The sequence below is a fragment of the Lissotriton vulgaris genome, unplaced genomic scaffold (genome assembly GCF_964263255.1).
Source record: "Lissotriton vulgaris unplaced genomic scaffold, aLisVul1.2 SCAFFOLD_1224, whole genome shotgun sequence".
NCBI classification, from domain to species: Eukaryota; Metazoa; Chordata; class Amphibia; order Caudata; family Salamandridae; genus Lissotriton; species Lissotriton vulgaris.
In genome coordinates this window covers 4,528-18,951 of record NW_028242734.1, presented here as the reverse complement: position 1 = coordinate 18,951, position 14,424 = coordinate 4,528, and the positions used below count along the sequence as shown (strand labels likewise).

Below are 14,424 nucleotides of genomic sequence, written 5' to 3'. Positions count from 1 at the left end.
ATTCGCATTATATGCGATATATTGACGATATATTCATGGTCTGGACTGGCGGACATGAAGACCTTGGTCGATTTGTAAGCTGGCTTAATTCGAGAACAATAGACATCCAGTTCTCTGTCACAGCATCTAATGAATCCATCAACTTTTTGGATGTGAAAGTGGCACCTTTTGAGGGAGGCCTAAGCACAACACTTTTCCGGAAACCTTCGGACAGGAACAAAGCGTTGCATTTTAATAGCAACCACCCCCGCAGCTTGAAACAAAATCTGCCTTATGGGCAGTTTTTGAGAATACATCGAAATTGTTCGAGCAAGGAAGAGTACTTCATTCATGCTGAATGTTTAAAGAATCGTTTGATTCAGAGAGGTTACCCAAAAAAACTTCTAAAAAACTCACTCAAACGAGCGTGGTGGACCCCACGAGAGACATTGTTAGAAAAAAGAATGAGACCTGAAGTCAAAAGGATGGTGTGCGTTACCACTTTCTGTTCGGCAGCCAACGCACACAGAAAGCTCATTATGTCTAACTGGCATTTACTAAAAAATCTGCATGAGGATTTCTCAGCCCCACCACTTTTTGCGTATAAAAAGGACAAAAGTGTTGCCAACTACGTGGTTAGGGCAGCGTTACCAATGACAAGGGCCCCCACATTACAAAGTATCTTTGGATTACCTCCACCAAAAGGACATCATAAGTGCGGGACTTGCACCTGTTGCATCGAGACCATTGAAGATACAGTTTTTACATTCGAGAATACCCATTGGAAACATGAGACTTTTACGAATTGTAAATCAAAAAACGTGGTATATGCAATCATTTGCCCTTGCCCTTCAGTCTACATTGGCAAAACAACACAGGAAATCAGGACCAGGATTACGCAACACAAATCGCGCATCCGTAGAGGGGTAGAGAATGCCCCCTTAGTGAATCATTGGACTAGGTGTAAACATGTGATCACAGATTTACGTTGGACAGTCTTGTCAAAAATTGAAAATGACCCTAGGGGAGGGGACATTGATGCAAAATTATCACAACGTGAAGCAATGCTCATTATGAAGTTCAATACTGCCACACGAGGACTTAATGAAATATCTGAAATTTACAAGCCGAATGCTTAAGCCAGCTGACCCTTTTGACTCCCTTTCGTCAGCACATTGTCTCTAGACTACAAGTCCCAGAATTCCCGGGCCCTCCTTCCTTCCTAACACCAACCAGGAAGTACTGAGGCCACACCCCCATTCGAGGACTCCAGCCGGTTGAACCATGTACACCAGCTAGGGAGAAGGACCATCGCCTTGCTCCCAATTCGGTATGTGAACTCGATTGATACGGAATTGACTCGCACACGGGTAACCGCCACATCACTAACAAACGCTTTCGCCCCCGTTCTACAGAATAGGAGCAGCCGCCAAAGAAAGTATCAGAGCAGCGAGACTGAAACCGCCCGCTCACAGGTAAGTTTACGCGCCCCTCTGCAAGCGGTATGAATGATGTCTGATAGTATTGCACCACACTGAAATGTTGTCGCGTGTATTTTGTTTTCTTGCACAGCTGCTGTAACCAAACCTGTTGGGAAATATGATTTTGATCGGAAACTCTCAAGTTGTCGGTCGAACTTTTGGATTGAGGTAGGGAGCGTCAGCTGGACTCTGGTAGTCGATCCCTTGATAAATCCACTTGATAGTCGCTCCATGACACCTTGCTCAAGCTAGCTATCTTTATTATTTCAGAACCAATCCCGGTCCTGAGGAGAACCCCACCAATTCCTAGGGGTTTGAAACGCGTCGACCAGCTTTTCAGTCCCGCATCTGGCTACCATTATCATGTCGGAATAGTGATTTCATTAATTTGGGTTCATGAGGAATCTCATGATAATTACAACGACATTGTAAAATATGAAAAGAATCATTTTCCACTGATTGTTTTACAGATGCCTGGACACAGTGTTCTTTGTATTATTATTTGCTTTGTATGGTCTGTGTATGAATGTATGGCCAAGTGTGTATGAAATGTTGTATTTATATGTTTGTATATATTGTATATAAAACGTATTTCATTGTTCATTTTGTATTTTCCACGCACAACGAATAATGTGTTGAAAAAAGAAAAAAAGACCGCTTGCAAAAATTAAATAAAATTGCTCGGTGTAACAAGTTAACCGGTTGTTGTTTGATTCAATCAAAACAACCTTCATTGAAACCAGCTCATTTAATTATTGAAACCCCAGTTTTGGCCCTGGGGTTTGGTGGCCCTGTGCAGGTGCACAGCTTGCACATGCCTAAGGCCGCCCTGCTGCTCCCATATTGTTCCACTTTCAAAAAAAATGTTTTAATTACAGTGGTTACATCATTTGTTTAAATTTGACCATATTTCTCCTGAAGTCTCTGCTTTATTCCAATACTAGGGACAGTGTTTTTGAATTAGGGCAGCATTTTGAACTGTTGACTGGAATCACATCAGCTGGAAAAGAGAATGTACATATGTAGCGTGTATATATGGATATTATCATAGTGTGTTCCTAGCTAAAAAGCAGCGAAGCAAAGCTTTATCATGCAAGCATTGAGCAGACAGTGAGGTTTGAGGATTCTCGTTAAAGAAAGGTCCCTATCTTTTTGATTTTCGGCACAGGAAGTGACATTAAATGACCTTGATCTTGATGACCTCACAATAAATGTAACAACACAAAAAAGATGATGGACAGAATGCCGAACATTGTTAAACATTCACCCACAGTCACAGAACTGGGTTGAATCCAGTGGCGTCCGGCACTAACAAAGTGACATGTGTGGTTTGGTTGGCCTGAGGCTGCCAACCAAACACATATGCGTTCTTAGGGAGTGCACACGCATGTCTCCTCCCCCCTCCTATGCCCCGCCCCTCCTTGCACAAGCTGGCTCAGAACATTGTTTTATTTTTTGTTTGCTGCCTCTGCACCAGGTAGTGGGGCATACAGTATAACTCAAAGAGAAAATGTATGGTTAGTCACAGACAGCTGCACAAAAAATATGTTAATAACCCTTGGCAAAGAAAAAGCAAAGTGCTTTTTTCCAATGCTACCCTGTATCATCCAAGAAAAAAAGGCACAATGATGGGACTGCAGTTGCACATTGTGTCATCCTATTCATTTTTTGTGCTAAAGAGCAAAAAGAATACAGGACTGTGGGGAAATAGATGGAGGAGCAGGTGGGGGAATGAGTAAAAGGAGGAGAGGAAATACAACACACAAGGGAGAGATCAACACAGGAGTAGACGGAGAAGTGTATGATGGAGAGAACACTGAGTGAGGGGGAGTCAGGAAAAAGCACGAGTGAGCAGCACACTAGGGAGAGAGCAACACAGGGGTGCTGGTAGTTGGTGAGAGAGAAGCACACGAGGGAAAGATCTGGAAAGAACATGTACTTTCATATAGTGCTTGATTAAAGAGAAAACATTGTTCCCTAAAAGTGAGCAGTGGAAGGATACAAGTCAGTGAATCGATAGGTTGGTAAAGAGATCGGAACAAATGCAAGAAGAAGGCAAGCCACTGATTAGGAAGCAAGTAAATGAGAGGGAAAATAAAGCCATGTAATGCAAAGTAATAGGTTTACAGTAAGCCCTTTGAAAGCTCACATATGGTCTTTCTCAACCATATTTCCCTGGTAGGCAAGAACCAAAAAAACAATAGAGGGCGGGCTAACCAGTTGCAATTTGTACAGGTCATATTGCATATTAACTGTGTTATTGGCTTCACTCTCTCCTTAACATTGCTAATATACTTTTGCGTATGATCACTTGTAAGGAACTATCACGCTTGCAGAACACAAAGGTCACAGTTCTGTTCAATCATAATTTTTCATATTTTCACAAAAATAGCAAATGGCAGAACACGGTTTATCCGCACTGCTTTTTGACAGCTCTGAGGTCAAGGATCAAAAAGCAGTGCTGGAGTTATAAGGTCCAAGCTTAGGGGCACAGCTGCTACTCCTGGTCAGCCCTACAGCACTAAACTCATGAGAAATGTTTGCAATATGGCCAGATGTTGAATGCTGACTTAACCAAAACAGAACACACTTTAAACTTCCACATTTTTAGGTGGCTTAACACTTGAACCTTTTTGCCAAGTGTCAGTTTTTATGCACCTGCAGTGTGTAAAATTTAATGATGTAAACCTATATTTTTTTGAGACAGTGTTTTATTTTAATAAGACAGTACATATCAGACACAGTAAGAAAGTTTTACTTCTTTCTGTTTCTGAACTGTGCTATCTAAAAGAACGCACTCATTCAGAGAAGTATTAGGTTTAATGAATTCACTTTACACACTGCTCGCGCATGCAAACAGGCACTTGGCTCTATGCCGCACCAGTAAGTCAATCCATCATATAGTTATGTTATAGGAATGTCCTTTGGTGGAACTTATGACTCAAACTGAAGAATGGGAGAATCAGAACTTGTTAACTGCAACCTTCCATGAATCGATACATTTGAGGTGCAGATCTTTTTTTGATCTGGAGGAAAAGTTAACCACAACTAAACCTTGTTCTATTTCAAAAGGGCAATGCCATTTAAAGCTAAAGATTTACGGCTATGTCTAACCTTTTTTGCCATAAGGGAAATTGGACAAGGCAATGAGCCTAAACTACTGTCCTTTTAGAATTACTGGAATCAATGAAATTGTGAGCTCGAAGTAATGTAAGTATGTGATTGAATGCCCCGCACCCACCTTCTCATGTAATGCGGCTGCAAATCCCCTGTGGATATTGGTAAAAGAGGCAAGAATGACCTTATCTCAATTGCTGAACACAAAGCCCAAGAAATCTAACTAAGTCAGAATGCCAAGGGACATTTTTTCTCTCAAACCCTGACAGGGCTCTAAACAGACCCTGAGGACACTGCATCCTTAAAGGCCCTCCTCTCCACTTTAATTGATTCTGCAACTGGTTCTCAGAGCCAGCTACTCATCATAATTCTACATGGCCCAGATTGGCATCCAGTCACCAGACTGCCAGGCAGAGCAATGAAACAGCACACAGAACATTCAAACAGCTGACAAAACACACAGAATGAAACTTCAGCATAAATTCTTTTTGAGGACAATCTGGTCTATCAAAGTTAAAATATATATCCAAAATCCGACTGATTATTGTGGGTTTCCTCCCGGCACCATTTGTATACCTGATGATTACCATCACTGTATGATAATATACAGAACTGTTATACAATTACCGTAGACATAAAATATTTTCTACTACTATTTTCAGGAGGGAGTACTCGTGATTAGTGTAAAGCTATAGTCCGTTTTTGATTCCCATCATTTGGGATTGAGATAATGCAATTGCATGACTACTCAGGGTGTGTGTTCACGTATGATATAATGCACTAGCACAAATTGATAAGAGAAGATGATATGGAAAAGTATGTACATACCACTATTTGATCTCATATTATGAATTTTTTTTACATAGTACTTCCCCTGACGAAGATGCTGAAGCATCGAAATGCATTGGGAGTCGTCGCGAGTTCTGATGAAATTACTTTGCTATATTTGCACTAGTTTGGCATTTGTTAGTAGAAAGTATACCATATTTTCAATGGAAATGAATTGTGAATATGTTTGTTAAAAAAGTAGAAAAAAAAGTAGAAAACACAAAGCACTTTTGAAAATCAACAGTAAACAATTAATGAACCGTAATTGAGTTGATCACTTTTGTTTTTTAGATAAACAATGATGGTATAGCATCAATTAATGCATGTACTACATGATATCTTTAAATGTTGAAGAAATGTAAACACAGTTGAAAAAATGAAGTAAATGAAGACAAATTTATGTTGCACCTGTGCAAGTTCGAACAGTGCATTCCTGCATTAGACATAGTTGTGTCTCAGTGTGCAGTGTTTTAAAAATGTCTGCAATTTAATTAATTTATTTATTTGAAAGGTTTTATATAGCGCTGGCTAGACCTGGAGGTATCAGAGCGCTTTACATGTGTGAGAAACAAGATTACAGGAGTTGCTCAAACAACACACACAATAAACAATAAATAAAAACAAACGTTCCGTTGAGGTCTAATAAACAGAGACGGATGTATGTCGTTACAACGCATACTTTTACTCCGCATACCATTACAACGCGGTTTTTACAACGCATACCATTACAACGCATAGCGCTTTGAGGTGCTGGATAGTGGTAAGTATAATTTACTATTCTAACTCCAGTCCCCGTGGACCCTAGGGAAGGTGTTGGATAGTAAATTAAACTTACCTCTTATCCTAGAGCGCCCCCCAGCGCAATGCGTTGTAATGTCATGCGTTGTAATGCCTGCGTTGTAATGGTAGTGCGGAGTAAAAGTTGCGTTGTAACGGGTGTATACCACAGAGACATATCAAGAGCAGATAAATGTACATATATAGTGGCTGAGGGGGAGAGATTAAGGGCTGAGCTGTGGGTGAGGTAGACATTTTGAAAAAGGAAAGGCGGGGGAAAAACAGATTGGGAGGGGGGGGGGATGGTCATCTGGGAGGGGTTGTAAGATGGAGGAGGGAAGGGAGTTGGGAGTAGGATGGGTAGACAGACGGTAGGAGGAGAGAGGTGAAGGGGAGAAAGTGATGTAGAGGAGGGCAGGGTCGGAGGAGGTCGAAGATCTGATTGAGGAGCCCAGTAATTGCCAAGGAGGTGCAGTGTAAGGTCTTTTATGTCTTTTTTTAAGGCAATGTAGGAGGGGTTGCAACGCAGTTCCTTTGGGAGGGCAGTTGAGACGATCACTGTGTTTCCAGAGAAGGAGCGAGATTGAGTAGTTTTCTTTTTGAATAAGGGGGGGATGAGGAGTAAAGTGTTTGTGCTCCTCATCATTCCGGAGCTGCCTACTTTTTAAAGTTTGTTTGTGAAGTACAGCAGGAATTCTGATGTAGGGCTTTATGTGTGATGCATGCTGTCTTGTAGGAGGATCTACCTGTTTGGGGGTTCCTGTGAGGATATCATTCCCATAGCCAATTTTTGAGAGTGCCAGTGATTGTATTATTATTAGAACAGAGCCACCCAATAATCCCACCGGGACTGGGTAATATAAATGTATTAGCTAAATGTCCAGGTAGGAATCATTTACAGTGTCAATTTACCATTGAGCAGTGTCATAACTATGATCACCGAATTAAGTGACCGTAGGGTTTCAGTAACAGCCAACATCAATTAATATCAAAAATATATTTATTCTTTTTTAGTTTTCAGATATAAACTTTTTTTATATATTGCAACTTGATCCAGAAATCAAAAGTCCGGCAACATTAGACCACCAAACACATATATCACAAATCATATGGTGGTATATGAACACCTTTACCACATAGTGTGGACACAATGAAGGACCACATGCACGTTATAAAATATGCAGCCTAATTCACAAATTATTATTTTACGTGAATTATACAACGTAATCGTGTAAAAGGTGTTAGGCGTCGACGTTTCGGTCCAAGTAGGCCAGAAAGATCCGGAGGACCATCTTCAGGACAAAAAGGTTGCACAGAGGTATCTAATACAAACATAACAACATCAAAAATAATAATCAGAGAAACCCTAGGGTACACGGAGATTATTTGTCAGCTCAAAATGAGAACAAAGTGAGAGTGCTCTACTGACAATACATTAAACTGAATGTAGCACACACCATTAAACAGCCACCAAGTGTGCATATAACACATGCAAAGTGACTACGAAAAAACCACAAAACAGGACCAATTGACCAGTGCCTAAAAAGACCAGTGCCTAAAAAGACCTGTATAACAAGTCCGAAAGGTACAAAGCTTTCACCACCATGAGTATATACAACATGTACCTGTGTACTACGGGGTGTTTTCAACAACCAAAAAACGCCTCATAGGTCGTTCTACAAACCAAAGAATAATTAGGTCAGTAACGCTAAGTCGGTAGACAGAACGCTATAGAGGTGTGCATGCATAAGCTGTCACTTACGTCTGGCAGCCGCCCACAATTCTGCAACACAAACGAAATACATGTAAGAGATCTGGGTATGCCCTCTCTATTTTAACTATACCGATAACCAGCTGTAAACTTACTTCGTGGTTCCCAAGACGCCGGCTCAAAGGAGTCCGAGTGTCTTCTCCGTGACCAAACGCGGAAGCGGGCTGTTTCCGCAATTGACGCATATAACATGCCGCGTCCTGACGTCAGTGCCACAGTAAACTTGGCGGCCATCTTGGAGTGTACTTAAACGCTGGTAGGTTGCTATACTATCGCTATGAAAGCCTACTTTGGTGAAAACGTCAATATAACCAGTCCTACCTATTCTAAAAATACTTACATCACACCTTAATGAAAGCTTAAAAATGTGGCTTGCAAGTGTGTTATAACAATAAGCAATACAACATTAAGACAACTACACACCATTAAATAAACAATAAACATTAGAAATCTCAGATCCAATAGATACAATCGATAACCACCACCTCAAAACCTCAAGAGACTACATAAAGACAGATATCCTACACTCTAAGAGGCAGAGGGGAGCTATTAACTCACATACAGCCGTATGTGGTATTCCAGATTAGAAAAGCCTTTATACTAGGGTAGCCAGTGAGTGCCATTCAATAAACATATTTAACCCATTATCCACAGTATCACACAGCCAAATCAGTTTGTTCTCTCTTTGAGTGAGAAGTTTTTCCACATTAGGGCGTCTCCTTGAACCCTTTACACATTCTACAACAAACCATTTCATATCAGTGGGACCATGTGACATGTTGATAAAATGTTCAACTAGAGGCGCTGTATGAATTTTGCATCTGATGCGTGATTGATGTTGAGTTATCCGTTTCCTTATTTCCTGTGTGGTTTTTCCTAGGTAATTTAATCCACAGGGACATTGGATACAATAAATCACATTCTTAGTCATGCAATTAGAATGGTGTTTAAGCGTCATTTGTCTCCCATTAATACAACAGGTTTTTGTGGTTTGCGTGGTTGCACATGCAGTGCATCCACCACATGGAAAGTGTCCGACAACAGGTGCCATGCCCCACATGCTGTTTAGGGTATTGATCTTAGGTTCTCTATAAGCTTTTACCAAATGGTCTCTTAGATTCTTTCCTCTTTTAAAGGCGAATCTGGGAATGGCTAACTGGGGTTCGACCTTTTGGATCAAATGCCAGTTGCGTGTGATGATTTTTTTGATTTCAGTGGATTCTGTACCGAATGTGAGGACACAAGTAGGGAGTATAGTATCAGATGTAGTATTGGAATTAGTCAGTTGCTTTTTTTGTAGGAGGGCCTGACGGTCATAGAACCATGCACGCTTCATAGCGTGTTTTACCAGCCGGTATGGATACGACCGAGTCACAAGTTTCTCCTGCAGGATTTTGGCTTCCCTAAAATAATCTTCCCTTTTGGTACAGTTCCTCCGAATACGGAGGAATTGACCAAAAGGGAGATTATCCCGTAAATTACGGGGGTGGTGACTATTATACCTCAAAAGGGTATTTCGTGCCGTGGGCTTGGTGTACAAACTAACAGCCAGTGTCCCTTCGGTATGTATGATGTTTAGGTCAAGAAAATTCAAAGATTCACAACTACTTTCTAGGGTGAATTGTAGGTTCCCATCCTTCGTATTAAGCCATTGGTGGAATTCATCCAACCTCTCTTGACTTCCCTCCCAGACCACACAGACGTCATCAATATATCTTAGATAATGGACTAGATTGGTGGCAAAGGGATTGTTGTTGTAGATTACCTTTTCCTCAAAGTTAGCTACAAACAAATTAGCTATTGTGGGAGCAAAAACGGCTCCCATTGCTACACCCTTCCGTTGAGCAAAAAAGTCATTGTTGAAGAGAAAATAATTCTCTTCTAAGGCCAGTCTTGCACATTCAGTAATGAACCAAGTAGGAACTTGGTGGGGCCGGGTGCGGGTTTCCAGGGTGTCATAAATCACTTGCAGGGCTTCAGCTTGATGTATATTTGTGTAGAGGCTTTCGATGTCCATTGTAGCCAAGATGTTGTGGTTTGGGCTAAAATGGACACCTTCCAATTTATTAATTGCATCTCTACTATCCTGCGTGAATGATCTGGTGGTGTTAACAAATGGTTTTAGGAAATGATCCACATACTCTGCCAGGGGTTGAAGAATGGATTGGCAACCAGCCACAATAGGTCTACCCGGCGGCTGTTGACTGTTTTTATGGATTTTTGGTAGCGTATAAAACGCAGGGATACAGAAGTCATCTTTGTTTAAGTAGTCAAATTCTTTTTTGCTCAGCCAAAGGCCTTCCTGGCCTTTCATAGTCAGAGTAAGGATCAGTTTGCGGATCCTGACTGTAGGGTCCCCAGACAGTTTCTTGTAATGTTCTTGATTATTTAATTGTCTCAGGGCCTCCTGATCATATGCCGTTTTATCCTGCAAAATGATTCCACCCCCCTTGTCAGCAGGTTTGACTATTAAGTCGTCCTGCTCTGACAAGGTCTTAATGATAGACATATCGTCTTTGGAGAGATTGAACCTCACAAACTTTCTATTCTCGAAAAGTTGTTCAATTTCCGTGAGTACCACATTTTCGAATGTGACCATCTCTTTAGGTATTAAGTGGTTAGCTGGAAAAAATGTAGATGGACATTTTAAGCCACTGATATTAATGGGCATACTAGTGGTGTTTTTGTGAAAGTAGTGTTTCAGTCTTAAGGTTCTAAAGAATCGATGTGCCTCCACTAGAATTGAGAACAAATCATTCCTATTGGTGGGAACGAATGATAGCCCGTGGCTGAGGACTTCTATCTCCCTCGAGTTTAACTGATATGAAGACAGATTAAAGATTGGAACAACCTCCATGTTCGGGTGGTTGGTGGTGAGCATAGCAGTATCGCAATTGACAGGTGTGGTTACCACTCGTAATAGTTGTTGCGAGTTTGTCTGAATCCCGGGGTATATTGGTTCCTGAACCAACCTCGTCTCGGATTCCGAGATCGACCCCTGTGTGGTGTTTGGCCTCTCCCTAAAAAAGGTGATGAACTATTTCCTCGATTGGATCTATATAGGGAGGCTGCTCTATTATGACCGTCGTCGGAGCTTGAAGAGCCTGAGTCAGAAAAAGTTGTATGCTTAGGTGCCGGATTCTCCGGATTACCTGTTTGTTGGAAGAAATCTTTTTTCAGATATGGGTAGGTGCGTTCACGATTATAGTTCCTCAGATCTTTTTGTAATTTCTCAGTTTTTTTCAAAATATTAGTGCGTTGGAACTCAGCGATGGTCACATCAAGTTTACTTAAAAAATCATTCGCATCAGTAATTGCAGGATCTTCCCGTATTTGTTTCTCTAGATCTGCAATTTCTGCCTTGATTTTGTCAATTAATCGTGCAGCTGTCTCTATGCTAAGCACCATCCAACTTCTGGAACACTTGTTGGATACAAAGCTAAATCCAGTCTTGTATTCTTCGTCCTCTGTGAAGATACAGGGTATGTTCCGCACTTGTAAGCCTACCGGGATGATGTTATTAGAAAGGCAGTCTCTTAAAAACTTAGCATGCAATTCTGTTCTTATCAGTTTTTTGTGGAGTCTTTCCAAGTTATTGCGTAAATTATTCTGTGGTGAATTTAAACTACTAACATTCGTTTGGGGACCTAGAAGAGAGGGTCCACCTGCAATGGTTTTAATATAGTCATCCGTGTAGGTGATGGTTTCGAGTTCAGACATTTGAGATTTACAACATGTACAATTAAACAAACCAATATATATGACACAGTAATCAGGACAATTGAAAAGAGCTGACAGAGATATACTAACAAATAGGACAAACCACTTGAGAAAGGGCCCTTGCAGACAGCGTCTGCGCTTCACAATATTATTAGAACAGAGCCACCCAATAATCCCACCGGGACTGGGTAATATAAATGTATTAGCTAAATGTCCAGGTAGGAATCATTTACAGTGTCAATTTACCATTGAGCAGTGTCATAACTATGATCACCGAATTAAGTGACCGTAGGGTTTCAGTAACAGCCAACATCAATTAATATCAAAAATATATTTATTCTTTTTTAGTTTTCAGATATAAACTTTTTTTATATATTGCAACTTGATCCAGAAATCAAAAGTCCGGCAACATTAGATCACCAAACACATATATCACAAATCATATGGTGGTATATGAACACCTTTACCACATAGTGTGGACACAATGAAGGACCACATGCACGTTATAAAATATGCAGCCTAATTCACAAATTATTATTTTACGTGAATTATACAACGTAATCGTGTAAAAGGTGTTAGGCGTCGACGTTTCGGTCCAAGTAGGCCAGAAAGATCCGGAGGACCATCTTCAGGACAAAAAGGTTGCACAGAGGTATCTAATACAAACATAACAACATCAAAAATAATAATCAGAGAAACCCTAGGGTACACGGAGATTATTTGTCAGCTCAAAATGAGAACAAAGTGAGAGTGCTCTACTGACAATACATTAAACTGAATGTAGCACACACCATTAAACAGCCACCAAGTGTGCATATAACACATGCAAAGTGACTACGAAAAAACCACAAAACAGGACCAATTGACCAGTGCCTAAAAAGACCAGTGCCTAAAAAGACCTGTATAACAAGTCCGAAAGGTACAAAGCTTTCACCACCATGAGTATATACAACATGTACCTGTGTACTACGGGGTGTTTTCAACAACCAAAAAACGCCTCATAGGTCGTTCTACAAACCAAAGAATAATTAGGTCAGTAACGCTAAGTCGGTAGACAGAACGCTATAGAGGTGTGCATGCATAAGCTGTCACTTACGTCTGGCAGCCGCCCACAATTCTGCAACACAAACGAAATACATGTAAGAGATCTGGGTATGCCCTCTCTATTTTAACTATACCGATAACCAGCTGTAAACTTACTTCGTAGTTCCCAAGACGCCGGCTCAAAGGAGTCCGAGTGTCTTCTCCGTGACCAAACGCGGAAGCGGGCTGTTTCCGCAATTGACGCATATAACATGCCGCGTCCTGACGTCAGTGCCACAGTAAACTTGGCGGCCATCTTGGAGTGTACTTAAACGCTGGTAGGTTGCTATACTATCGCTATGAAAGCCTACTTTGGTGAAAACGTCAATATAACCAGTCCTACCTATTCTAAAAATACTTACATCACACCTTAATGAAAGCTTAAAAATGTGGCTTGCAAGTGTGTTATAACAATAAGCAATACAACATTAAGACAACTACACACCATTAAATAAACAATAAACATTAGAAATCTCAGATCCAATAGATACAATCGATAACCACCACCTCAAAACCTCAAGAGACTACATAAAGACAGATATCCTACACTCTAAGAGGCAGAGGGGAGCTATTAACTCACATACAGCCGTATGTGGTATTCCAGATTAGAAAAGCCTTTATACTAGGGTAGCCAGTGAGTGCCATTCAATAAACATATTTAACCCATTATCCACAGTATCACACAGCCAAATCAGTTTGTTCTCTCTTTGAGTGAGAAGTTTTTCCACATTAGGGCGTCTCCTTGAACCCTTTACACATTCTACAACAAACCATTTCATATCAGTGGGACCATGTGACATGTTGATAAAATGTTCAACTAGAGGCGCTGTATGAATTTTGCATCTGATGCGTGATTGATGTTGAGTTATCCGTTTCCTTATTTCCTGTGTGGTTTTTCCTAGGTAATTTAATCCACAGGGACATTGGATACAATAAATCACATTCTTAGTCATGCAATTAGAATGGTGTTTAAGCGTCATTTGTCTCCCATTAATACAACAGGTTTTTGTGGTTTGCGTGGTTGCACATGCAGTGCATCCACCACATGGAAAGTGTCCGACAACAGGTGCCATGCCCCACATGCTGTTTAGGGTATTGATCTTAGGTTCTCTATAAGCTTTTACCAAATGGTCTCTTAGATTCTTTCCTCTTTTAAAGGCGAATCTGGGAATGGCTAACTGGGGTTCGACCTTTTGGATCAAATGCCAGTTGCGTGTGATGATTTTTTTGATTTCAGTGGATTCTGTACCGAATGTGAGGACACAAGTAGGGAGTATAGTATCAGATGTAGTATTGGAATTAGTCAGTTGCTTTTTTTGTAGGAGGGCCTGACGGTCATAGAACCATGCACGCAGGAAATAAGGAAACGGATAACTCAACATCAATCACGCATCAGATGCAAAATTCATACAGCGCCTCTAGTTGAACATTTTATCAACATGTCACATGGTCCCACTGATATGAAATGGTTTGTTGTAGAATGTGTAAAGGGTTCAAGGAGACGCCCTAATGTGGAAAAACTTCTCACTCAAAGAGAGAACAAACTGATTTGGCTGTGTGATACTGTGGATAATGGGTTAAATATGTTTATTGAATGGCACTCACTGGCTACCCTAGTATAAAGGCTTTTCTAATCTGGAATACCACATACGGCTGTATGTGAGTTAA

The 14,424-nt window shown here is 40.8% G+C and overlaps 1 protein-coding gene across 1 annotated transcript in view; it reads right to left on the bottom strand.

Moving 5' to 3' along the window:
• The window catches only part of LOC147668858 (unconventional myosin-XVIIIb-like), a gene marked incomplete at its 3' end in the record, with an annotated part of 694,293 nt that extends 682,620 nt beyond the window's left edge, over positions 1 to 11,673 (bottom strand). Inside the window, exons 1-2 of the mRNA XM_086948392.1 lie at positions 11,106 to 11,673; positions 9,719 to 10,575 (exon numbers count right to left, since the gene is read on the bottom strand). Of these exons, the coding sequence (XP_086804518.1) occupies positions 9,719 to 10,575; positions 11,106 to 11,673 (1,425 nt within the window). The remainder of the gene's footprint in view (positions 1 to 9,718; positions 10,576 to 11,105) is intronic.
• Between the last annotated feature and the right edge of the window lie 2,751 nt (positions 11,674 to 14,424).